The sequence below is a fragment of the Phycodurus eques genome, chromosome 2 (genome assembly GCF_024500275.1).
Source record: "Phycodurus eques isolate BA_2022a chromosome 2, UOR_Pequ_1.1, whole genome shotgun sequence".
In the NCBI taxonomy this organism is placed as follows: Eukaryota; Metazoa; Chordata; class Actinopteri; order Syngnathiformes; family Syngnathidae; genus Phycodurus; species Phycodurus eques.
The window spans coordinates 37489597-37517381 of NC_084526.1; the positions used below are offsets into that span (position 1 = coordinate 37489597).

At 41.6% G+C, this 27785-nt stretch overlaps 1 protein-coding gene across 1 annotated transcript; it reads left to right on the top strand.

Annotated features, from left to right (window-relative positions):
• Positions 1–1258: 1258 nt before the first annotated feature.
• Positions 1259–27363, top strand: fah (fumarylacetoacetate hydrolase (fumarylacetoacetase)). Its single transcript, XM_061670565.1, has 14 exons — positions 1259–1779; positions 1930–2040; positions 2971–3092; positions 5767–5816; positions 8718–8808; positions 9334–9431; positions 10091–10143; positions 10286–10385; positions 17863–17993; positions 19508–19583; positions 20429–20475; positions 20724–20825; positions 26610–26727; positions 26999–27363. Exons 1-14 carry the CDS (start codon positions 1645–1647, stop codon positions 27073–27075), a joined length of 1311 nt encoding a protein of 436 aa, XP_061526549.1. The 5' UTR covers positions 1259–1644; the 3' UTR covers positions 27076–27363.
• Positions 27364–27785: the final 422 nt, after the last annotated feature.

The window sequence follows — 27785 nt, forward strand, 5'->3', positions numbered from 1 at the left end:
ACCAGCCACTGATACTTAAGGTAAAAAAATAATTTATATGGAGTGAGACCTCGCCAGTAGTTGTCGCTATACTGCGCTGATAAGTTGCGATGTGTCGATCTGATCACGAGATCATGCAATTTGCAGATGATTGAGATTGGTTGACCAATATTGCACATTAATCTTGAAATTGCTTAGTGTTAACATTCCATTTGCATAAATGTTATGTGGCTACTGTATATTTCATCCATCCATCCTTTTTCTTCGCCGCTTATCCTGACTAGGTTCGCAGGCATGCTGGAGCCTATCCCAACTATCCTTGGGCTGGAGGCAGGTACACCCTGAACTGGTCGCCAACCAATCACAGGTCACATAGAAAAAAGCAACCATTCACACCTATTGGCAATTTAGAGTCGTCAGGCAACCTACCATGCATGTTTTTGGGATGGGGACTCAGTATTGGCAGATCCTTAAAATCAAAGACTCGGACTCTGGTGCAAAAAAATTCGATCGGGACGTCCCGAGTGATTAGACACATCAGCGAATCATTACGCGCGTCAGAAAGAAAGAAATGTCTTTGTTTACAATCATCCGTCAATGTGTTAATTTTATCTATCAAAAGTACTAGTGATATCAGTACTTGCTATCTGTATCGGTGAATACACAAGTTTGAATACTCGTACTGGTATCAGTCGGAAGTGGTGTCCAACATTCCTATTTTCCAAGCAAAATGAATGGTAAACGGAAAGATAAGGGCTTCTCTCTATTTTAATTTAAATCAATGATCTTTAATGTCCAGCTATTCTTAATATCTTCAATTAATTTGTACTGTCAGTATTCGAATGATAATTGATAGAGCTTTATAACACTTGAAATTTCATTAAGATGTCTAAACTCATTAGAAAGATATGGTCATTTTTCTAACAAAGAGTCAAGGTCACGGTCACAAGTTTCCGAATTATTTACATTGATTTCTGGGCAAGAACATTTTGGCATATATTTTCGATAAAAAGTGGCATAAATTCCTTATCTGATTCTTACAAACTATGTAACTACTATTACAATAGCCAAATAGGATCGAAAGTAATTGTTCAGTCTAATGACTTGGACTGCATGTAAAACACATTTCCATGAAGCAAATGAACGAAGCATCTTCACTGGGCGTTTCATTTTGCCACTACAAATATGGCGACGACGTCGGTGTATTATCTGAGCTCAGGGCAGCCCTTACGTGTTGTCTATGGTGTGCGCGACAATGACGCATGATTATGATGTCAGCCACAGCACGGAAGCCAAGGCGATTCCATTGCAACGTGCTTTTTTTCAACTTTCGTTTTAACTTTTTATTTTTCTCGTGATACTTAAACGCTTTTTGCAAGCAAATGACTGCGTTTAAAATAGCCTGTATGTCGTCGAAGCTAAATAGTTTAAATGTATTATTAGCATACAAATACGGTGACAAGTTGTTCATGCAAAACCTTTACATGATGCGGTTTTCTTGAAATATATGCACAGTGAGGTGAGCGTCAAGGGGAAAAGTGCTTCGTCATTCACCGAGCTGGTTTCAATGAACTTGTGAGGGTGGATCCAGTAAGCGGACTGTGATTGGATGTGTAGAAGCAGGCGGGCCTGTCCGAAGGCTGCAACATCTGGAAACGCTTCCAGATGTTTTTCACTCAGTACTACTCACCGAGATTCGACACTACCTCAGGAGAGAAAATGTCTTTCATACAAGTAGATGCAGCATCCGATTTCTCGTTCCACAATCTACCATATGGCATATTTTCCACATTGGATAATGTAAGTGCTTTTGGTTTCAGTTTTATGGACTGAATAAAACAAGAAAGGTCAAAGCATTGGTTTTCTAGCTTGCATGATTACTTTTTTTGTCACAGAAGCATACTAAAGTGTGAGAATTAAGTCTCAAGGAATGAAGTTTTATTTCCTCAGCCCAAACGTCACATTGGGGTGGCCATTGGAGACCAGATACTGGATCTGAGTGTGATACTCTCGCTGTTCCAAGGACCTGTGATGTCCAAACACCAGGATGTTTTTCAACAGGTAATTGTTTTGCATTGTGAGGGAACGGTATTTTACTCAATAAGGCTCGATGATTAACTGAGCATTGCTGGTGTCAAAATGTAAATCATATTATTGTTTCACTCTTGCGACTTCAGCAACGATATGATCAACATTTTTGACTTGGGAACCGGTACGTGTAACTACAACTCCAGTAATATCCTACTATTCAATAACTTTCTTTTTCAATTACATTTCATTGCATTTTGATTACTTTTCTTAATTTCTGAAGGAACGCATCAACTCTTGGATGTTCCCTCTAAAAAAGTGGATTGAAATCATATCATAGATCATAATTTTGGAATTAAGCACATATTTGTTCTTTAAACAAATAAGAACTGACTCAGACAAACTAATAGATTGAACCACAACACGGCGCGTCAAGGTCATATTTAGAAAAAATTGTCATGTTTTAGAATATAGCAGAATGGCACATGACCATAGAGAGCCAATCAATGACATTTTTTTTAAAAAAAAAGGAAATTTCCAAAAGCAACTGTAATTTGATTACACATTTTCTCCCAGTAATGTCATGGATTGCAATTACATACATCTTGTAATTGATGTATGTATTTTTTTACTACCCAACACTCTCTACCAGGTACAGCAGTTGCATCATAATCTTTCTTTCAACCAGCCGAAAATCCACGGCATTGGTTCCACCTAGCAATGCCTGTAAGCAGGTTTTGTAGAAGAAGAAAAAAAGCACACAGTGACACCTTTCAATAAGTGCAAAACATATGGATAATTGCCACCCACTATGCTACTGCAGTGATCTTATTGAAGGAGAATATTTAGTACAAACTGATATTAATCAATTTTACATAGAATTTGTCCATTCATATTGCAGATGTATATGCATATGCATACTATTGTTTTACCATATATATGGTATTGTGTTCCATATATCAGCCTACACTAAATGCTTTCATGGCTCTTGGATATGAAGCATGGAAGGAGACCCGGAGTACTTTGCAGTTTTTGCTCTCAGCCAATGAGAGCATTCTGAGAGATAATAGTGCTCTACGCAGTAGGTAAGTCTGTAAGGTTAATCATTTTCACCAAGCTGCTGTTTTGTATGATTGTATTTTGGTCACATTCTATTAGTGAAGTCGCACAAGCTGTTTTACACATGATAACATAGAGTATGATTATGTTTAAACTTTTACGGCATTAAGACTCTGGTGATCCTTTAAAGCTACCACAATTCTTCCATGCTCGACAGTACCGAAGTGAGCCAAACAAGTCAACGACCTGCATGTTTTAGTCAGTACTGTCCCACATACAGTATAGTATGACGGCTGGTGAACTCAAATAGCAATGTTAACATGGAGGACTGGCAATTGAATACACTACAAAGACAAAATATTTAATGTTCAAACTGATAAACTTGATTGTTTTTAGCAAATCATCATTAACTTAGAATTTTATGGCTGCAACACGTTCCAAAAAAGCTGGGACAGGTGGCAAAAAAGACTGAGAAAGTTGAGGAATGCTCATCAAACACCTGTTTGGAATATCCCACGGTGAACAGGCTAATTGGGAACAGTTCGGTGCCATGATTGGGTACAAAAGGAGCTTCCTTGAATTGCTCAGTTATTCACAACAAAAGATGGGGCGAGGGTCACCTCTTTGTGAACAAGTGCGTGAGAAAATAGTCGAACAGTTTAAGGACAATGTTGCTCAACGTACAATTACAAGGAATTTAGGGATTTCATCATCTACGGTCCATAATATCATCAAAAGGTTCAGCGAATCTGGAGAAATCACTGCATGTAAGCGCCAAGGCCGAAAACCATCATTGAATGCCCGTGTCCTTCGATCCCTCAGGCAGCACTGCATCAAAAACCGACATCAATGTGTAAAGGATATCACCACAAGGGCTCAGTAAATACAGTTCGGCGCTACATCCGTAAGTGCAACTTGAAACTACGATGAAAAGCAAACGCCATTTATCAACAACACCCAGAAACGCCGCCGGCTTCTCTGGGCCGAGCTCATCTAAGATGGACTGATGCAAAGTGGAAAAGTGTTCTGTGGTCCAACGAGTCCACATTTCAAATTGTTTTTGGAAATCGTGGACGTCGTGTCCTCCGGGCCAAGGAGGAAAAGAACCATCCGAACTGTTACGGACGCAAAGTTCAAAAGCCAGCATCTGTGATGGTATGGAGCTGTGTTAGTCCCAATGGCATGGGTAACTTACACATCTGTGAAGGCACCATTAATGCTGAAAGGTATATACAGGTTTTGGAGAAACATATGCTGCCATCCAAGCAATGTCTTTTTCATGGACGCCCCTGCTTATTTCAGCAAGACAATGCCAAACCACATTCTGCACGTGTTACAACAGCGTAGCTTCGTAATAAAAGAGTGCAGGTACTGGACTCGCCTGCCTGCAGTCCAGAGCTGTCTCCCATTGAAAATGTGTGGCGCATTATGAAGCGTAAAATACGACAACGGAGACCCCGGACTGTTGAACAGTTAAAGCTGTACATCAAGCAAGAATGGGAACGAATTCTACCTATAAAGCTTCAACAATTCGTGTCCTCAGTTCCCAAACGTTTATTGAATGTTGTTAAAAGAAAAGGTGATGTAACACAGTGGTAAACATCACCCTATCCCGGCTTTTTTGGAACGTGTTTTCAGCCATAAAATTTCAAGTTAATGATTATTTGCTAAAAACAATTAAGTTTAATTCTGCTGCCATCTACGAGGTTGATGAAAATGAAACGCGGGTGGACATTTCAGCAGGATAATGATCCAAAACATACTGACAAGGAAACTCATTTGGTTCAAAATAAAAAACCTAGCCAATCAAAAATCTGTGGAAAGAACTGAAACTCAAGGTCCATAAAAGAAGCCCACAGGACCTTCAAGATTTGAAGACTGCTTGTGTGGAGGAATGGGCCAAAATCACACCAGAGAAATGCATGCGACAAGTTTCTCCACACAGGAGGTGTCTTGAAGCTGTCATTGTAAACAAAGTATTTTGTGCAAAGTATTAAATAAATACCATTGGCATGTTCAATACTTTTTCCCTGTGACATTTCACATTATTACACACAAGTTAATTTCTGATCTTGTTTGTTCTACTTTCTATGTATGGATTACTTGGGTTGTTCCCAACATCTGGTGAAATTTTCATGTCAATAGCACCTTAGGAAATATATTTGAAAAAAACGGTGACGTGTTAAATACTTATTTCAGCCGCTATATATATATATATATATATATATATATATACACACACACACACACACACACACACACACACACACACACACATACCTTTTCAAACTGTGTTGTGATTTATGTATTAATATTAATATGCAATTAGACATCCTATTAAATGACAGCAGCTAAAAGACTTAAGACACAATCACAATACACTCAGCATAACTTTAACTTTAGTTATCACCTTACAGGAGCTGATGATAAGAGGTAGGTCGGAATGATGTGCGCCAGCAGCTTTTACTAACTGGAAATCTCTTTTCACCATGACTCACTGTGAGTCACACATTAATAGTATAATAAGCAAAAGACAAGCCATGTTTGCAACTGACACTTTAAAAAAAACAAAAAAAAAACTATTCCTATGCATTTTGTATGTCATCAATTGTGTTTGTTAATCATTAAAATTCATTACTTTGTTGTGGCTCAATATAGTGCGCTCTTGTTTCTGACTAGTTTGTATTTTGTATTTTTCAGAGCTTTTGTCCCTCAGAGTGCAGCCATAATGCATCTTCCTGCAGATATTGGTAGCTCCACACGCAAAAACACAACACCAACATAGACACAAAAAATGCACTTTGTAAAAATGGAAAATTATCTCAGTGAGTTAGGTACTGAAGGCCTGTGAATACAGTGGTACCCTTCTATTCGCGGGGAATAGGCCCGACTGCGAATAACGAAAATCCTTGAATAATAATTTTATTATAATTCCATTGGTATTTTTTTTTAACCCAAACAAATCTTGAATTAGTGGGGATATACCTCCAATAAGCATTTTCAGGATGGTTTCCCAAAAGGAAAAAAAGAAAATCAATTTCAAAAAATTGGAAATTTGTGCCTATGCACCAAACAGCAGTTCAGAGTACCCACCCTTTTTGGAGTCCTTAGAGGGGGTGCTGGAGAGTGTTCTCGCTGGGGACTCCATTGTTCTGCTGGGGGACTTCAATGCTCACATGGGCAATGACAGTGAGACCTGGAAGGGCGTGATTGGGAGGAACGGCCCCCCCAGATCAGAACCTGAGTGCTGTTCTGTTATTGGACTTCTGTGCTCACCACGGATTGTCCATAACGAACACCATGTTCTAGCATAAGGCTGTCCACACGTGCACTTGGCACCAGGACACCGTAGGTCGCCGTTCGATGATCGACTTTGTGGTCGTGTCATCGGACTTGCGGCTGCATGTCTTGGACACTCGGGTGAAGAGAGGGGCGGAGGAAAGGAGCGTCTGCAGTGATGCGGACCTTGTATCGGTCTGTTGTGGTGAAGAAGGAGCTAAGCCGAAAGGCGAAGCTCTCAATTTACCGGTCGATCTACGTTCCTACCCTCACCTATGGTCACGGGCTGTGGGTCGTGACCGAAAGAACAAGGTGAGAAGCTTGGTCATCCAGGAGGGGCTCAGAGTAGAGCCGCTGCTCCTACACATTGGAGGAGCCAGATGAGGTGGCTCGGGCGTCTGTTTAGGATGCCTCCTGGACGGCTCCCTGGTGAGGTGTTCCGGGCACGTCCCAACGGGAGGAAACCCCGGGGACGACCCAGGATACGCTGGAGAGACTACGTCTCTTGGCTTGGCTGGGAACGCCTCGGGATCCCCTCGGAAGAGCTGGAGGAAGTGGAAGTCTGGGCTTCCCTGCTGAGGCTGCTTCCCCCGCGACCCGACCTCGGATAAGCGGAAGACAATGGATGGATGGAAAGAAATTGGCACCAGAGTGGCTGACTGGTTAGCACATCTGCCTCACAGTTCTGAGGACTGGGATTCAAATCCCGGCGCCGCCTGTGTGGAATTTGCATGTTCTCCCCGTGCCTGTGTGGGTTTTCTCCAGGCACTCCGGTTTCCTCCCACATCCCAAAAATTTGATTGAAGACTCTAAATTGCCCGTAGCTGTGAATCTGAGTGTGAATGGTTGTTTGTTTGTATGTGACCTGCGATTGGCTGGCGACCTGTTCAGGCTGTACCCCGCCTCTCGCCCGAAGATAGCTGGGATAGGCTCCAGCACGCCCACGACCCTAGTGAGCATAAGTGGTACAGAAAATGGATGGATGGGAAGACCGTCTCTAAATTGAGGAGGTGGCTTACGATGCCATTTATTTCCCACATACAATGCCGTCCTTTTGTCCATTCCAAAGAGACTTAATAATTCTGCCTCCAACAAATAACAAACAAAAACAAAGTCACTTTTGGATTTAAGGCAGCTCTACCACCATTTGACCGCAAGGCATCTTAACAACTGTTCTTTTAAATGCCAAAAGAATGATACCATTCATGGCTTGGTGCATGCATCCAACATGAACCATAAATAGTCAAGTTTCCACACCCAAAAAATCAGGCTAGTACTGTCCTACCTAGCCCTGTTGCATGAACTGATGAACCCTGATGAGAGGTGAAACGTCTTTTAAGACAACCAGAACAGTCCAGTTCTGATCAATTCAGTGCCCTAAGAATACAATACAGGTAGATTTGAAATTAAACAAAAAATAAAATGAGATAGAAACATATTGTCGTAATAAAAGCTCTGCGATATTATTTGGTCAAATTACATAAAGAATAAAGAATTCTAAGCACAGAGTTGCATATAATTCTGTCTGTTGACATACACTATTTTGCCAAAAGTATTCGCTCTCCTGCCTCGACAATAGGGTTTAATATGACATTGGTCCACCTTTTCCAGCTTTAACTCTTCTGAAAAAGCTTGCTGACCTCAACCCAATAGAACTCTGCTCATCACCTCTGGGATGAGCAGAGAATGAGAGCCAGGCCTTCTCGTCCAACATCAGTGTATGACCTCACAAATGCGCTTCTGAAAGAATGGTCGAATATTCCCATAAACACACTCCTAAACCTCGTTGACAGCCTTCTCAAAAGAGTTGAAGCTCTTAACGCTGCACAGGATGAGCCGACGACATCATATTGAACCCTATGGATTAGGAACGAGATGTCACTTAAATTCATCTGTGAGTCAAGGCATGTCAGTGAATACTTTTGGCAATATAGGATATGTAACCCAAAGAGGCGCTGATGAAAGTGAAGGAGGCTATTATTAAACAGATGGGGGAAAGTTACTAGGTAGCCAAATCTAACATGTCATGAGCCAAAGGATCAGACCTTGGGTCAAACATGATGGACGCAGTGTAATGACATAGCTGCCAAAGTAACAGGGCCGTTGGCTGTATAAGGATGTATTTTGTACATGCCAAGAGTAGCTCATGAGTCACTTTGTAACACTTATTAGCACGAGGAGGCAGTGTTTCCTTCTAATGCGTCAGGAAAGGACCCATCAAATTGAGTTCATGCTAGTTGAAATAATAAAGATAATTATTGCCTTAAATATTACATTTTAAAGACTGTTACTCAAAGAAGCACATTTTTACAGGTGATTTATTTGACTTTGGGTAATTGTTTGAACTATTTTTATAATTCTTTCCCCCCCAGGTGATTACACTGACTTTTACTCATCCAGGGATCATGCAACTAACGTTGGCACCATGTTTCGGGGAAAGGAAAATGCTCTGATGCCAAACTGGTAATTCTAAAAATATGAATACTTTAATGGAACAACATCTATAGGCTTTGCATCCGTGATATGTACAGGGACAGTTCAACGTTCATTTTACTGATGAGGATGATGCTCATACTGTATGTATTAGCATCCTACCATAGCAGCATAAGTATAACTGCCAGTGGGCCGCCTCAGTCGCAAAGCAGAAACGGCCTTTATTTGTAGTTAGAGCTTACTGTTGTAGTCTTTTATCTGTGAGTGACAAGGCTGTTTGTTCTGATCAGAAACTGTAAATCAAGATTTTAGCATGTATGTGGGATTTTATTTTTCTATTCTGAACACAATAAGTCAGAGGCCAGACATTAATGTTGCACAAAAGAACCTGCCTCTCTCTTTTCACAAATATCATATCATATATTGTATTATTTAAATTTGTATTAGAGAATCACTCTATCTCAGATCATTATGACATTTAAACAGTGAGTTGGGAAAAACCTGATTATTTGGTCTTTATTATTTTCCCTAAAAACCCCACATTATTTTTTGCAGGTTGAGGCTTCCCGTGGGATATCATGGTAGAGCATCATCAGTGGTTGTTACTGGCACCCCCATTCGTCGGCCCTCGGGGCAGATGAGACCTGATCAGAGTAAGTTCACAGAGGTTACTTTAAATTACACTGACTACACTGATGAACGCGTACCAAATGAAAATAAACATACACACTAATGTCCTACAATGCAAATTTGTGCAGGTATACCTTTAGACTTTAATAGTTTATTTGAATTAATGAAATAGCCTTCGGCGGCACGGTGGCCGACTGGTTAGAGCGTCACCCTCACAGTTCTGAGGACCCGGGTTCAATCCCCGGCCCCGACTGTGTGGAGTTTGCATGTTCTCCCCGTGCCTGCGTGGGTTTTCTCCGGGCACTCCGGTTTCCTCCCACATCCCAAAAACATGCAATAATTGGAGACTCTAAATTGCCCGTAGGCATGACTGTGAGTGCGAATGGTTGTCTGTTTGTATGTGCCCTGCGATTGGCTGGCAACCAGTTCAGGGTGTACCCCGCCTCCTGCCCGATGACAGCTGGGATAGGCTCCAGCACGCCCGCGACCCTAGTGAGGAGAAGCGGCTCAGAAAATGGATGGATGGATGGATGGAAATAGCCTTCACATATTATTATTATTTTATTAAGTCATACATTATTATACTGTTCATTATCCAAATGACGAATGTTTTAGAACATAGAATATTGCAAGTAAACATAAGTGAATGAAGTTACAACAATGTTACTTTCCTTTGTCGCAGCAAAACCTCCTGTGTTTGGCCCGTCAAAGCAATTGGACATTGAGTTGGAGATGGTGATTGTTGCTTTCTTTCATCTAATCATGTTTGTAAATGTATCACGAAAGAAAACATGTTAGTTAACATCAAGCAACTTAATGTTAATATTTGTTTTAATACAGTGTCTGAAAATATACAAATGTTTTATTCTGTGTGTAGGCTTTCTTTGTTGGTGGAGGGAATTTGCTTGGGGAGCCAATCCCCATTGAGAAAGCCCATGAACACATCTTTGGCATGGTTCTCATGAACGATTGGAGCGGTAAGAACATCTGCACAACCTTCATTTGTCCAACAAAAGCCTTTGTAATGGGTTAAATGTTTCTCATTCTCTGATATACTGTTACAAAATCCCCCAATCTGTATTTGGCAAGTCTTTCTCACTTAGGAAACCACAAGAACACACACATACACAAGCACGTATGCAAATTTTGAGGAATGGAGTAAAGGAGATAATCCAACATCTGCCTCAGAGAATTTATTACCAGTTTACCTCTGAGTCTGGCCTCAAGAGTTGTTCTGGCCGACACACGCGACGGCAGCCCCTCGTACCTGGACTAGCAATAGAGGGGAAGACGTCCACGACATAGCATGTTACTCCGCCACTCAGAGTTTACTGCTCTGAGTGTAATTTACAACTTTCACTTTTGGTTTTGGAGACGTTCATACTTTGCTACGTTGCCAGCTGTTAGGAGCTTAGCTTGCATGAAATTTGTGTGCTTCAAGTTCGCTGCTAAAAGAAAGGCCGACTGTGAAAATCAGAAATACCACATTTTCCAAGTGTGAAGTGCTTGAATAATAGGACAGAAATACATTTCCCCTTCTTTCTTGTCGTTCTTATATTTAAAAAGAAAAGTGTTCTGAACCCCTCCTGATATATTTGCGTTGGATTCATGACAGGCTTCGTTTTGTTTCATTCAACTATTTTTAATTTATATGAAAATGGAAAGGACATTTTATTTGAGTTGGTATTTTTTGTAGTTATGAAATTGAAATGTTGGTTTTCTTTGTAGCCCTTTAAGCATTTTAGTACCCCTTGTGTACTTTTATTAGTGACTTTTTAGTCTCGATAGAGTCAGTGTACATGGCGCTCACCACTTCACGATGCTTCTTTACAGCATGTGTCATGGGTGTGTGTTATGGGTGTTGTCTTTCCCCATGCCTCGTACACACCTGCTCCTGAGAGCATCTTCCCCACCTGTGCCTCGTGTACCCTAATTAAAATAATTAAATAAATAATAAATAATTATTAATTAAATTAATTAAATAATTACTAATTAAATGCATGGGGTACCCTAATTACCCCATGCATTTAACCTTGTGTCTCATTCTTTATGGCCGCCAGTTCGTTGTACCTTGTTGTCACGTTCCAGCATTCCTTATTTCCACGTCACTGACTCAAAGTAAGCCTAGACACTGTTTTGATTATTGACCTTGCATTGCTAGGTCAATAATAGACATCTGCTCTCTCCAACTTTGTCTCCAAAACATTTAACCTTGGCCGTCCCTCTGATGAGCTAATTTTTTATTTTATCCAACCTGGTCACTCCTAGAGAGAACCTCAACATCTTCATTTTCACCACCTCCAGCTCTGCTTCCAGTTGTCTCTTCAGTGCCACTGTCTCTAATCTGTACATATATATACGGCCAGTTCTAGGATCTGTGCTTTCATCTTCTCTTTCTGCCGAAGAACATGCTTTACACCTCTCCTTCGTTTTCAAGCCACAGTAGCTGAATCTCCACTGGCGCCCTGTAGGTTAACGCCAATCTGGTACGGAATTCTTTGGATGAACGCTCATATTTGTTTGACAAAGTCTAAAGCCGGATGCCCTTCCTGACGCAACCCTATGCATTTATCCGGGCTTGGGAGCGGCTTACAGTTTGCACTGGCTTGTGCCCCCCCCCCCATAGGGCTGCATTAATACAATTTCTTTACTCTAGTCCCCTTAAAAAGAAATAATAATATACAGTAGGTCCATATTGATATACATCAGTGTAAAAATAAATCCTCTTACTGTCATGAACGGAACAGAGGACAGGACCCAAAATGCACGACTCCAATACAAATGGACAGTTTAAAAAAAGAGAGGTTTAATAAACGAGCAGAGGTCGGTACACAGGCAGGCAATCCGAAAAGGCAACAGTTTCCAAAAAACTTGAGGCAAAGAGGCAAGGTAAATTATCAGAACAGGGTCTCGTCTCACAATGAGTCGGTGACATGGAAACAAGGAATGCTGGAACGCGACGACAAGGTACATCGAACTGGCGACTAGAAAGAATGAGACACAAGGTTAAATGCATGGGTTAATTATGGTAAACAAGGCACAGGTGGGGAAGATGCTCTCAGGAGCAGGTGTGTATGAGACGGGGAAGACAACAACCCTAACACACACCCATGACACTTACATTTTTCCCTTTCTTCAAATGAAATGTCCACATTTAAATTGGAAATTCTCGTATTTTATTTTTTTTTTTATGGTGCCTGGTCAGAAAAATAAAACATCTGCAGAGAAAACAGTGGGAAACCAGTAATAGGGAAACTACATGACCAATAATACCAGGCTATGGGCAAAACTACTTAAACAGAGGCACATATCATCCATAACTTTGTTTTGTTTGTTTTTCAAATTATTTTTATTTAGCTCTTTAACATTCTCATAAGAGGAGGTGGCTTGCGAACAGTACCACCACTCCTGGTCATAGAGGGAAGCAACGTGTCACCTTGGTCTCCTTTGTAATGGTACAGAAGGCCTAGCCCTGGGGTCTGATCAGAATCAGAATCATCTTTATTTGACAAGTATGTCCAAAAAACACACAAGAAATTTGTCTCCGGTAGTTGGAGCCACTCTAGTACGACAACAGACAGTCAATTGACAGAGAACACTTTTGAGACATAAAGACATTGACAAAAAACAGTCACTGAGCAATAAAGGGTTGCTAGTTATCTGGTAATGCTGGTACTTTTTTGGGGGGGACAATTCTGCAAAAAGATGTAGAGTCCTCTAGCACTTAGAGCAGTTCGAAAGACTAATATTGCAATAGTCCGGTGCAATGACCATTGTGCAAAGGGCGCCGAGACTTCAAGCGAGTAGTGCGATAATCTGGGACGATGTTGATTGTGCAAATGTTGCAGATACTCCTCAATCAGTGTGCAAATGGAGCAGATGTTACTCTGGCATGAGTGGCCAGTATTGGTCAACAACAGATATGCAAATAGTGCAGCGATCCACAACACTGACCGAAACTCCGGGGAAGAGAACCAGACGATGCTACGTAATCTGGACCAGTGTGTCTAGAAGGCAGACACATGGTCCCTGGGAATGTGTCATGAGTGCAACGATAAGGTTTTAAACGATCATAGTGAATTACTTTGGTTGCAGACTGAGGCGTTCTCTTATCGAACAGCTCATAAATGAGTCCTTCACCATTCACAGATACAACCTCAAAAGTTCCAATTCGGTACACACAAACTGAAAGGGCATGTCTGTCTGGATAGAATGTAAAGGGGCTTTGAGTTGTGGAACAGGTTTTCTCAAGGCTTCACATGAGTTACACAAATTACAGAGGTTTTCAATGTCAGATCTTTCCTAGCTGATGAAGCAGGTATTAACACATGATACCACTCAGGTTTCCCTGGTACACTGCGACCTCTACGACACAGTACATCCTCACGCAGTACCAATTTATGAAACTCCCACCAAAGCTTTCGCTAAACCCAACATTTTACCTGTCTAATTTAAGGGTGTTCCTGATTTTTCACCCAGGTAGACACTTCCATAAGCACTGGATCAGAAGGTTCTCCAGCAATGATGTCAGCAGTATGAATAGAAAATGTCTGTGGTAATGTCACATCTACCTGCGTAGTATTACAGTCCACAGAAAACACTTGAGATGAGTTTTTTTTTTTGTCAGCTGGAGGTTCGAAAGCTGAGCCTAGCAGCTCAGAAATGGAGGTCACTGTCTTTGCATCATTAGGAAGCAAGTGACACTCGGCTGAATGAGCATTCATCACCTGATTAGACTCCCGTGTCCCAGAAGGGATCCGTGACAGAGCATCTGCATTTGTGTTTCTTCCCTTCTTTGTGAGTAATTTCCGATTGATAAGAATCCAACGCCCAAAGACCTCGGCGTCATGTGGGGTTGTGCGTGATGTCTATTTTTCTTAAACTGAGCACAGGACGATGATCAGTAACAACCGTGAATGGATTACAGCTCAAATAGTGTCTAAAGTGTCTAACTGACCATAGAGTAGCATATAGTTCTTTATTGTACGTAGTCCATATTCTCTCAGTTTTTGAAAGTAAATGACCCGCATAAGCCACAACCCTTTCTAGTCCATTTTGTATCTGAGATAGCACTGAACCAATTGCAAGATTGGATGCATTGTGACTTTAAAAAATGGTTGGTCAAAGTCAGGGAAGGCCATGATTAGTGAAGTGAGCGGATCTTTTCGTGTGTGAAAAGCCACCGAACAGTTATCTCTCCAATCAAACACAACTTGTTTTTGTGTGATTCTATGTAGAGGCTGGGGTATGAACGCATATCTATGAACAAAACATCTATTGTATGAGCACAGTACCAAAAATGCGCGCACCTCTGTTGGGGAGCGTGGAACAGGCTAATTACCAATCCGTTCACTGTTAACCGGATCCAAAGTCAGACCATCATGTGACACAATGTGCCCCATATACTTCATACTCGTTTTGCAAAAGTCATACTTCTTAAGGTTTAGCTTTAGACCTGCTTCTCTAAAACGACCAAGAATGTCCGTAAGATTGTGCAAGTGATCTTCAAAGTTTTTTCCCATGCAAATAATATCATCAAGATAAATCACACAGGTTGTCCAGTGAAGTCCCTTCAAAATTAGTTCCATGAATCTCTGGAACGTTGGTGGGGAGGTTTTAAGACTCATGTTAGTCACCAGTCACAGTGACAACATTTAGTTTCCTAGAATCAACACAAAACCTGTATGACCCATCTTTCTTTCTCACCATTACCACGGAACTGGCCCAAGGGCTCATACTGTCCTCTATCAAGTCCTAGGCTTTAAGAGCTTTAACTTGATGGCAAATTTCACCTTTCATAGCAGGGGACGTGCAATAACCTCCCTGTGAAATTGGGGTGTCACAAGTTGTATCGGTTTTGTGGGTGACGAGATCAGTCCTGCCAAAGTCATGCAAAGCCCGTTGTACATTTCTCTGTGTAATGTGGTTCAAGCACACCTGTATCGTTGACCTTCTGGGAAAGAGCCAGAATAGTAACTGGATGATACTGAAACAGCAGTCAGGCGTGGAACATATTGGCATGGACAAACTAATGGCACAGTTTTGCCATCTACAGCAGCTGAAATAAGTATTTAACACGTCACCATTTCTTCACTAAATAGATTTCCAAAATTGCTAATGTTATGAACAATTCACCGGACGTTGGGAACAACCCAAGTAATCCATACATAGAAAGAAAGTAGAACAAATAAGATCAGAAATTAATTTATGTATAATAATGTGAAATGACACAGGGAAAAAGTATTGAACACGCCAACTGGTATTTATTTAATACTTTGTACAAAAGCCTTTGTTTGCCATGACAGGTTCAAGATGCCTCCTGCATGGGGAAACTAGTCGCATGTATTGCTCTGGTGTGATTTTGGCCCATTCCTCCACACAAGCAGTCTTTAAATCTTGAAGGTTCCGTGGGCTTCTTTTATGGACCTTGAGTTTCAGTTCTTTCCATAGATTTTCGATTGGATTCAAGTCAGGTGATTGGTTGGGCCATTCTAGTAGCTTTATTTTTTTTCTTTGAAACCAATTGAGATTCCTTGGCAGTATGTTTTGGATAATTATCCTGATGAAATGTCCAGCTTTGTTAATTTTCATCATCCTCGTAGATGGGAGCAGATTTTTGTCAAGAATGTGTCAGTGCATGTGCCCATTCATCCTTCCTTCAATAATGTGAAGTTTACCAGTACCATTTTCTGAAAGTAGCCCCACACCATCATGTTCCCACCTCCAAACTTGACTGTTGGTATGGTGTTTTTCGTACCTACTAATTCCAGGTCTTTTTGAAGCTCTCCACAGGTGGTCCTTGGCTCTTGAACAACTCTTCTGATTATTCTTTGCACTCCTCTGTCAGAAAGCTTGCGAGGAGCACCTGATCCAGGCAAATTTATGGTGATATGATTGGCTTTCCACTTACGTATTATGGCCCAACCATGCTCACTGGAACGTTCACAAGCTTAGATATGCACCTGTAACCAATGCCATCGTTATGTTTTGCAACAATTAGTTTCCGATGGTCTTGAGACAGCTCTCTGCTCTTACTCATCATGAGATGTGTCTTGACTCACATCTTGGCAATGAGACCTTTTTTGTAGGCCATCAATTAGAACGGAACCAGATGATATTCATTTGCACTGACAACTGCAACTACTCCACCTTGTCCAACAATGTCTCAATAGTCTTTAACATTTTCTTCATTTCATCTGCCATAGCTGAGTGGACAACCAGGGAGTAGATAGAGGCAGGTGAGGTCTTGAGACTGGCAAAATGTCAGGGTATGTGGGTGTTGTTGGAAAAGGCTGTGGAGGAGCAGGAGCAGAAAACACTTTACTTGCTCGATGAGCAGTCTCAATTTGTATTGCAAAATTCAGAGCCTCGTCCAGCGTCTTAACACCCTGTTCGTAACCTTGCAGTTGTAGGTAAGGGTCAAGTCCAGCAATGAAGTGTCTACATTTTTCTCCATGTTTTTTTTTAGTCTCTCTTTAACGGCTGTGTAGTCTCTTTTTTATCCATCCAATAAACTGTCCCAGTAACTATAAGCTCCGCCACCCAAGCACGTAGGTAACAGTTTTGCCAAACTGTCCTTGTTAGTATCAGGATGTGCACGAACAGTCACCTCAAAACATCTGCACCATCTTGAAAAATCCTCCTTTCCGTCCCCCATAAAAATGTGGCGGTGCAGGGAATTGGTACGGTTACCACTTGAATGAGGCAACTCGTTCCAAAAATTACTTCCCTCAAAGTTTTCTTTTTGTTACACCCTGGTTTCCCCACCCCGTATCCTTACAATTCCTTTACTCTAGTCCCCCATACATGAAATAATAACATACTTCCATTTTGACATACGTCAATCTCAAAATAAATCCTCTTAAAATAAATCCTCTTACAATATAATACAGTACTGTATATGTAAACATGAACAAAGCCTAAACATTGGCTGTCATCTTTGGTGACTCTTGAAGACATCTTGTGCAAAGCAAAAGTAGACGTATAATATTTCTACAGGTGCTTTGTTCTGGTCTCCTGTCATCAGGCTCCGCCAGTTCCCTGAACCAGAAGGAAGTGCTTCGAACTGTTTTGGCGAATGCGGAAGTTGGTTGCGCATCACTCCTATTATTAAGTACAAGCAGACCTTAACCATTCTTTTGTAGCGTATATTGTTTTTTTTTTTCATCCACGCATTCCTGAGTTCTAGGTGTTTTTCTGCTGAGAGGCTTGAAATGAGGTCATTCGAATTTATCAAGCTTATCTACGTCACTAGCGAAGCTCTCCGCCTACCTCTCTGCTTCCAAGCCAGCGCTGTCAACATAACATACATGTGGTTTCACAAGTGCATCTTCTACACGAGTCAGTCTATGGAGATCTAAATAGCCAAAATACGGGACTTTTATCATGCTTACCGTGGGACATTGTCTCACTGTTGTTGTATCAACACTTATGCTGATGTAAAATCTCTTTCAGCTCGGGACATCCAATCTTGGGAGTATGTTCCTTTGGGTCCATTCTTGGGGAAGAACTTTGGAACAACCATCTCACCTTGGGTGGTCCCCATGGAGGCCTTGTTACCCTTTGCAGAGCCTAATCCCATTCAGGTCACGACCATTGATGCAAACACTATGTTTCAGTATTCAAATATTTATTGTCATACATACATTTTAATTCAATCCCTGTAATGTATTTGAAAGCTCAACTCATTTTATTCATGGAGCACTTTAAAAACAACCCCAGCAGACACAAAGTGCTGTACATAAAAATATAATGTATAATATAATAATAATAATAATATAATAAAAATCAAGCATAAAACATAGGGTAAATGAATAATTGAGTAACAAAATTAAAGGCAATAAAAACAAGGACTGAAATAAGGGTCATGATGTCTTGAATGCCAACAAATAAAAAAATAGGTTTTAAGGCAAGTTTTAAAAATGGATAGCGAAGGGGCATTTCTAATGTGCACTGGCCGGTCATTCCATAGTTTGGAACCACTGACACAAAAAGCCCAGTGCCCTCTGAACATCCACTTAGAATTCAGTACCTGCAGGTGAAGCTGGTCAGCTAACCTGAGGCACCGGGCAGGAGTGTAGGGATGGAGTTGCTCAGAGAGGTAAAACATTTCAAGACCAATTAAAACATTTAAAACAAATAGCAGAATCTTAAATTAAAATCTAAAATGCAGAAGCTGCCAGTGGAGGGAAGCTACAAAATAAGTTATGTCCTCCCTCTTATGTGTTCCTATTAAAAGGCGAGTGGCAGCATTTTGAACTGTCTGCCGACGTTTGAGGAAGTAAAGTGCATTACAGTAATCCAGCTGATAGGTGATAAAAGCATGAGTTACTTTTTGATACTGTTTGAGTTACTGTGTGCTGCTGGCTTTACAAAGTGTGGTAAGGGGCCGAAGTCACCAAGAGAGATTTACAAGGGCCACCATCCAGGCTTTAACCCTGTGGAACCCCAGAAGACAGCGGAGCCGAGGGGGAAGCATAACTACTAAGACTCACATACATAGTTCTCTCATACAACTGCAATATAAAACACTGTTTTAAATGATAACACAGTACAATATCAATGAAAAAAGGAGACAAAAATCTCCCATCATTAATGCAATACCCGTGTCAAGTGAACTCAGTTTTTCTAAATGTAGACACTGGTGAATAGTAAGATTCGTAGCTCCACTAGTAAAAATAAAAGTTGCATGCATGGTTCAAGTGACAGTTGTTTCAATCAAATGCACATACGCGGTTTTCCATGTGTTCCGCTAATGTAAACACAGCTATATTGGATATGTGTCTTTCGAAATGAACACGTGAAATCTATCATTTCTCCTTGCTAGGTCGACCTACGGAATTAGATGTATTTCCTTTTAAATTTACTTAATTACCTCTAACATTTATTTCATGTCATTCAGTTTTTGCATTTTTCAGGCTGATTCCGCTAGAATGACATGACTTGACTACGGCAAAGGCCAGACCTTTAATATTTGGGGGCAGATTGGATGTTTTCATTATTATATAGTTGTTTCATTATTTAAAAGAATGACTGTTATTCTTAGTGCCATATACTATAATTTAGTTTCTGTGCCCCCCGCTCCCATCCCTTCTCGCAGGATCCACAGCCTCTCCCTTACCTCCGACATGAAGATGCTTACACTTTCAACATCAATCTGTTTGTATCACTAAAAGGTATGGAGGAAACAAAGCTGTTTCACGATGTGAATCTTTGCAGGCAACATCCCACACACATGAACTGACTCACGTCCGCCAGGGGTTACACAATTCTCTCACTCTCTATATTTCATATTATACTATGTGCTTCTACCTATTCTTAACCCAAAATATTTTAACCATTCCTGTGCTCACAATTCTCCATCACAGCTGCACATGTTCTCAATTGGTTGAATGTATGCAATGTCATCAGAATCAGAATCATCAGGATCAATGTAAAAAACACACAAGAAATTTGTCTCCAGTAGTTGGAGCCGCTCTATTACGACAACAGACGGCCAAAATGTACTTTTAAGACTTAAAAACACACTCCGGAGAGTCATTGAGCAATGAAAGGTTACCAGTAATGTGGTGATGCTGATACAATGACAATTGTGCAAATGATGCAAAGTCCTCAAGCAATTTAGAGCAGTTTGAAATGACTAATAGTGCGATAATCTGGTACAGTGATAATTGTGCTTGAAGAATGGCACTGCAACTTGCAGTACAGTACAATAAAGTACATACAGAGCTGTGTCTAATATGTTGACCCTCATGTAGCTAAATGAGGTAGCAAAATGTTAGAAATGTGATACAGCGCAATGCTACACCACTGCAAAATACAAACACATTAACACATTGTTCAGTTTATACTTCTTTTATTGTGTTCATCAAAATGGAATATTATTAAAGTCACTAATTTTGATACAATCGTGTATTAGCTCACATTAGATTGTACATGTTGTGACCAGTCGGTGTATATTGCTTGTATATATATTATGTAATGAAAACGTTTAGTTGTCATGCTTTTTTAACTTCTCTAGGGCAGCTTATGAAAGACTCTTCAACCATCTGCAATTCGAACTTCAAGGTAAGAATATTCCGTATGTTAAATTAACATAAACTATTGAATAACTCCATGTGACAGATGACAAACCTTACCCATTTGTGTCAAAATGACAAAATATACAATAATAGTAAATACAGTACATGACCATTAGTATTTAAAAAAATAATAATCTGACGCATCCCAACAATCATTATACGCTCATCTTTGTATTAAGTTCTGGTACAACTACTGCTATTGCATAAATTCTCATTTCCTCCATTTCTCTTTAGTATATGTACTGGACAATGAAACAGCAGCTCGCTCATCACACAGTCAATGGGTGCAACATCAGACCTGGAGACCTGCTGGCTTCTGGTACCATAAGTGGACCTGTAAGTGTCTGATGGCACAGAACTTACATTTAGTTAACATGCAGTACATACCTGTGCATATGGTAACAGATTATTTTGTACATTAGTCAAGGCTAAACCTTATCTCTCTTATGTTTGTATGTTTGTTTCTATATTGTACAGTATGTGTATAAATTTATACAGTATATACACTGTATACACGACTCACAAAGAGTTTGATATTTGGATTTCGGGTGAAATTTCAGGATGAACCTATAATGCACTATAACCTTTACAGGTCAACTTCTTTTGACCTTCTCAAAATTTTTTAATGCACAGGTCCAATTGTTCGATGTTTTATTTTTTGCACAATTTGCCATTCTCTAACAAGGAGCTCAACAACAAAATTCACAACAGGTATTTGATCCATGAATCCACAAAGATATTTCCAAATTAAATTCAAATAGGTATTTAAAGAGTTCTCTTTATCATGCTGTTAACATTTTGACATCATGAGACTAAAATTACACCTAACAATTGATCAGCACAACCATGCCATTGCGAAGTTTCATAGAGGTAAGTGGCCACTGAGCTTAGTGTGTCACGGAGTGTCATCACCTGGTTGCAACAGTCACAGAAAAGCATAGAAGTCAGTGTTTCCTCAAGGTTGAGAATTTACTTGTGGTGGTGGGGAAGGCGGTGCAAGGTGGTACCGTGGTGTTTGATAAGCACATGTACAATACAACAATAATAATAATACAATAATGTGGTGTATGAGTGTGTGTGTGTGTGTGTGTGTATATATATATATATATATAAAATGGAAAAGTTTATTTATATTCATAATTCCATTCCAAAAGTTAAACTTTCATAGATTATAGATAAATTATTTTTACATAATTTGATGCTTCCAGCTCATAAAACCCACAAAATAAGGAATTCAAAAAATGTGAATACTGTGAAGAAATCAGCCCAAATTTTGCAGGCCATACATGTTTTAAACTGAGTGTCACACACTACTCATCTGCTAAACTCAAAGCACCTGCACAGGTTTCCCCAGGTGTCATTAAATTGCTTCAGTTTGGTTTAATTGTCTCTGTTGGGTTCAATATGGTGAAGACTGCAGACTTGACAACTGGCCAGAGCACCATCATTGATACCCTCCATAGGATGGGTAAGATACAAAAGTTCATAGCTAAGGAGGCTGGCTGTTCACAAAGTGCTATGTCCAAGCATATCAATGGAAAGTCTAGTGGAAGGACAAAATGTGGCAGAAGAAGATGCACAATCAAAGAGATGACCGTGGGCTTCAGTGGATTATCAAACAGAGAAGATTCAAGAATCTAGCAGAGATCATAAAGAGTGGAATGAGGCGGGGATCACAATTCAAGAACTACCACATTCAGACGCATCCGGGAGATGAGCTACAACTGTCGGGTTCCAAGGGTCAAGCCACTTCTGTGCCTGAGCCAATGTAGGAAGCGCTTCGAGGCAGTGATTTAAGCAAAGGGATTCCCAACCAAGTATTGAAGATTAACATATAAAGTACCATATTTTAATTGATTTAATGTGACCCTAATTTCTTTCTTTTTTTTCTACTAAAACTGCAAAGTATTGTAAATGGTGATTTCTTCTCAGTATTCTAATTTTTTGAATTCCTGATTGTGTGAGGGTTTTTTTTTTAGCTGGAAGGCCAAAGTATGTAAAAAATAAAATAAACAAATACATTCTTGAAATTGTGGGGCCTTAATCTATAATCTATGAAAGTTTAACTTTTTGAATGGAATTATGGTAATAAATTACCTTTTCCATGATATTAATTTTCTTTGGAAATGGTCTATATATATATATATATATATACACACACCCACACAGGGGGGTATTTATTTAGCCACCAATTGCACAAGTACTCCCACTTAAAAAGATGAGAGAGGCCTGTAAGTTTCATCATGTACCTGAAAAGTTAGGGGAAAAATTCACATTCCAAACTCTACTATGCCCAAGACCAAAGAGCTGTCAAAGGACAGCAGAAACAAAATTGTAGACTTGCACCAGGGTAGGAAGACTTTGTAATTGGTAAGCAGCTTGGTGTGAAGAAGTCAATTTTGGGAGCAATTATTAGAAAATGAAAGACATACAAGACCACTGATAATCTCCCTCGATCTGGGGCTCCATGCAAGATCTCACCCCGTGGGGTCAAAATTATCACAATAACGGTAAGCAAAAATCCCAGACCCACACGGGGGGACCTAGTGAATGACCTGCAGAGAGCTGGGACTAAAGTAACAAAAGCTACCATCAGTAACACACTACGCCGCCAGGGACTCAAATCCTGCAGTGCCAGACGTGTCCCCCTGCTTAAGCCAGTACATGTCCAGGCCCGTCTGAAGTTTGCGAGAGAGTATTTGGATGATCCAGAAGAGGACTGGGAGAATGTCATATGGTCAGATGAAACCAAAACAGAACATTTCGGAAAAAATTCAACTTGTCGTGTTTGGAGGAGAAAGAATGCTGAGTTGCATCCAAAGAACACCATACCTACTGAAGCATGGGGGTGGAAACATCATGCTTTGGGGCTGTTTTTCTGCAAAGGGACCAGGATGACTGGTCGCCACTAATAGAGAATAATAATAATAATTTATTATCCATCCATTTTCTACCGCTTATCCGGGTCGGGTCGCGGGGGCAGTAGCTTTAGCAGGGACGCCCAGACTTCCCTCTCCCCAGCCACTTCATCCAGCTCTTCCGGGGGGATCCCGAGGCGTTCCCAGGCCAGCCGAAGGACGTAGTCTCTCCAGCGTGTCCTGGGTCGTCCCCAGGGTCTCCTCCCGGTGGAACGTGCCCGGAACACCTCACCAGGGAGGCGTCCGGGAGGCATCCGAATCAGATGCCCCAGCCACCTCATCTGGCTCCTCTCGATGCGGAGGAGCAGGGGCTCTACTCTGAGATCAACCCGGATGACCGAGCTACTCACCCTATCTCTAAGGGAGAGCCCGGACACCCTGCGGAGGAAACTCATTTTGGCCGCTTGTATCCGGGATCTTGTTCTTTCGGTCACGACCCACAGCTCATGACCATAGGTGAGGGTAGGAACGAAGATCGACCGATAAATTGAGAGCTTCGCCTTTCGGCTTAGCTCCTTCTTTACCCCAACGGACCGAGACAAAGTCCGCATCACTGCAGACGCTGCACCGATCCGCCTGTCGATCTCCCGTTCCATTCTTCCCTCACTCGTGAACAAGACCCCAAGATACTTGAACTCCTCCACTTGGGGCAGGATCTCATCCCCGACCTGGAGAGGGCATGCCACCCTTTTCCGACTGAGGACCATGGTCTCAGATTTGGAGGTGCTGATTCTCATCCCAGCCGCTTCACACTCGGCTGCGAACTGCTCCAGTGAGAGTTGGAGCTCACGGCTTGATGAAGCCAACAGAATCACATCATCAGCAAAAAGCAGAGATGCAATACTGATGCCACCAAACCGGACCCCCTCTACCCCTTGGCTGCGCCTAGAAATTCTGTCCATAAAAGTTATGAACAGAATCGGCGGCAAAGGGCAGCATCCAACCCTCACCGGGAACGAGTCCGACTTACTGCCGGATATGCGGACCAAACTCTGACTCCGGTTGTACAGAGACCGAACAGCCCGTATCAGGGGGTTCGGTACCCCATACTCCCGAAGCACCCTCCACAGGACTCCCCGAGGGACACAGTCGAACGCCTTCTCCAAGTCCACAAAACACATGTAGACTGGTTGGGCGAACTCCCATGCACCCTCGAGGACCCTGCCGAGGGTGTAGACCTGGTCCACTGTTCCACGGCCAGGACGAAAACCACACCGCTCCTCCTGAATCTGAGATTTGACTTCCCGTCGGACCCTCCTCTCCAGCACCCCTGAATAGACCTTACCAGGGAGGCTGAGCAGTGTGATCCCCCTGTAGTTGGAACACACTCTCCGGTCCCCCTTCTTAAAAAGGGGGACCTCCACCCCAGTCTGCCAACCCAGAGGCACTGTCCCCGATGTCCACGTGATGTTGCAGAGGCGTGTCAACCAGGACAGCCCCACAACATCCAGAGCCTTTAGGAACTCCGGGCGAATCTCATCCACCCCCGGGGCCCTGCCACCGAGGAGCTTTTTAACTACCTTGGTGACCTCAAACCCAGAGATAGGAGAGCCCGCCTCAGAGAACCCACACTCTGCTTCCTCATGGGAAGGGGTGTCGGTGGAATTGAGAAGGTCTTCGAAGTATTCTCCTCACCGACTCACAACGTCCCGAGTCGAGGTCAGCAGCGCCCCATCCCCACTATACACAGTGTTGGTGGTGCATTGCTTTCCTCTCCTGAGACGTCGGATGGTGGACCAGAATTTCCTCGAAGCCGTCCCGAAGTCTTTCTCCATGGCCTCACCGAACTCCTCCCATGCCCGAGTTTTTGCTTCAGCGACTACCAGAGCTGCATTCCGCTTGGTCAGCCGGTACCCATCAGCTGCCTCAGGAGTCCCACAGGCCAAAAAGGCCCGATAGGACTCCTTCTTCAGCTTGACGGCGTCCCTCACCGTTGGTGTCCACCAACGGGTTCGGGGATTGCCGCCACGACAGGCACCCACCACCTTACGGCCACAGCTCCGGTCGGCCGCCTCAGCAATGGAGGCGCGGAACATGGTCCACTCGGACTCGATGTCCCCCGCCTCCCCCGGAACATGAGCAAAGTTCTGTCGGAGGTGGGAGTTGAAACTCCTTTTGACAGGGGATTCTGCCAGACGTTCCCAGCAGACCCTCACAATACGTTTGGGCCTGCCACGTCGGACCGGCATCTTCCCCCACCATCGGAGCCAACTCACCACCAGGTGGTGATCAGTTGACAGCTCCGCCCCTCTCTTCACCCGAATGTCCAAGACATGCGGCCGCAAGTCCGATGACACGACCACAAAGTCGATCATCGAACAGCGACCTCGGGTGTCCTGGTGCCAAGTGCACGTGTGGACACCTTTATGCTTGAATAATTTATTATTTAATTTATTTATTATTATTATTATTATTATTACTTCGATGATTATTATATCTATTTGTGTATCAATTTAATACATTATAAAAGTGGTTCATTGTCAGAAAAGCACAGACCTGTTTTAACAGTATGAATACTCGTATTTCATCTCAGAGTTTAGGAATATTTAAAAATATTTTCTCATGCTTTTTAGAGAATTTCTACTGTTAAATAGTTGTTGCACTGTACGCTGTGTTAATTGTACTTTTGTTTCTCTTTGTTTTAAATGTTTATAAGCTGTTTTTTTTCTTTGTTTTTAAATGCTTTTAATCATGTAAAGCACATTGAGCTACCTTGTGTATGAAATGCGCTATATAAATACATTTGCTTTGCTTTGCTAAAAACATTTTTAGTCGCCAGTCTCTATTAAAGAAGAAATAAGTTGTTTACAAGGTCACATCTTGATTTGAGTCATAGATAACACTGTTGGAAATGTAGTGTACCCACAATTTTAGTTTTGGCCGGTCCAGGAGTCTGTGACCGTTTGTTACTCTGCTGTTCCATGTTTGTGCCAATAAATGGCAGTGTGAGCTGAATAATGCCGTTCTGAACCACTAAAGCAGGGGTGTCAAACTCATTTTTGTCAGGGGCCATATCGGAGGGCCCTTATGACTGGGAACCCATATGAATGAATGATCGCCCTATATAATTACATATACGCAACAAATTGATGGATAACTACTTTTGAAATCCGAATGGGGGGCTGGAGCTGGCCTTGCCACTGTTTGGAATTAATTAATCGTAATTAACGCGTTAAAGTGCACATAATCTGTCTCCCAAAAGGATCCACAGAGTTTTGGCTCCATGTTGGAACTATCATGGAGGGGATCCAAGAGCATTGATCTTGGTGGAGGAGAAACCAGAACCTTCCTCCGGGATGGAGATGAAGTCACCATTACAGGTTAGTAATAATCGGCAAACTGGTTCGGAAACACCAGCAAAATGGACATACTACCAGTTGGCCAAAATTAAAAAAAAGTTGGGTGAGGTCACCCTTACCCTGTTTTAGGAGCTGCAGTACAAGCCTTTTGATTTTTTAATTATGCCCACATATATACCAGACATGTAGGACAGAATAATAACTGAGCCTTTATTGCAGCTAACCATATAAAAGATGGAGGGAAACAAGAAGCAGTTTCATCATATCGGTACATGTTTGTCTTTCTGTCCAGGTCATTGTGTAAGAGATGATTACAGGGTGGGCTTTGGGTCCTGCACTGGAGTCATCCTCCCTGCCCTGCAACACTGAAACCCCTAGAATGTTTTGTGTGAGTGGGATTGTGTTGCTTTATGGAAAATAAATCATTGAAACGTACACATACTATATGACACACTTTCTTTCACCCGCTGCTCATATGACATGATATGAGCCTCAGTTAATTATTCATGCTCATTTCTCAGAACTCAATAGAGCGATAGTGACCTTGTTACGGGAATCCTCCGAAATATTCATCCAACTGTTTAATCATGTTTAAGTTTTACTGCTGTACCAAAATCAGTATTATGGAGATTTTCAATCTGTTGTTTCTCGATTAATAATTAAAGCAACCATTTTTGATCTCATTATGTTAATGCTTTTTTTTTTTTTTCTATGGTGTATCATATTACCGTTAGGTTCGAAAGCCCTCTTAAATCACTGTCACATTCAGCATGGCCACCCCAAATATATTGCGTGCCTTATTACAAATACTTATCATATTATTATCATTGAAGGGTGGTGTTATATAGTCAAAGAAAAAAAACTGTTTGTGGCACGTGTTAATTTAAATGAGGGCATATAGTACTTAAAGTACTTACTTAGATTCAAGTAATTTGGTTTGACTCAAACCTGTGGCACCTGTATGGCTTAATTCTCCATGGACAGCAGTCAGTAAATGCATTTGTTCTCTCATCACCCTGCACCTGGATAAGTACATGATTGAGGGACAAAATAACAATGCCTTTATTTTAGTTTTTAAA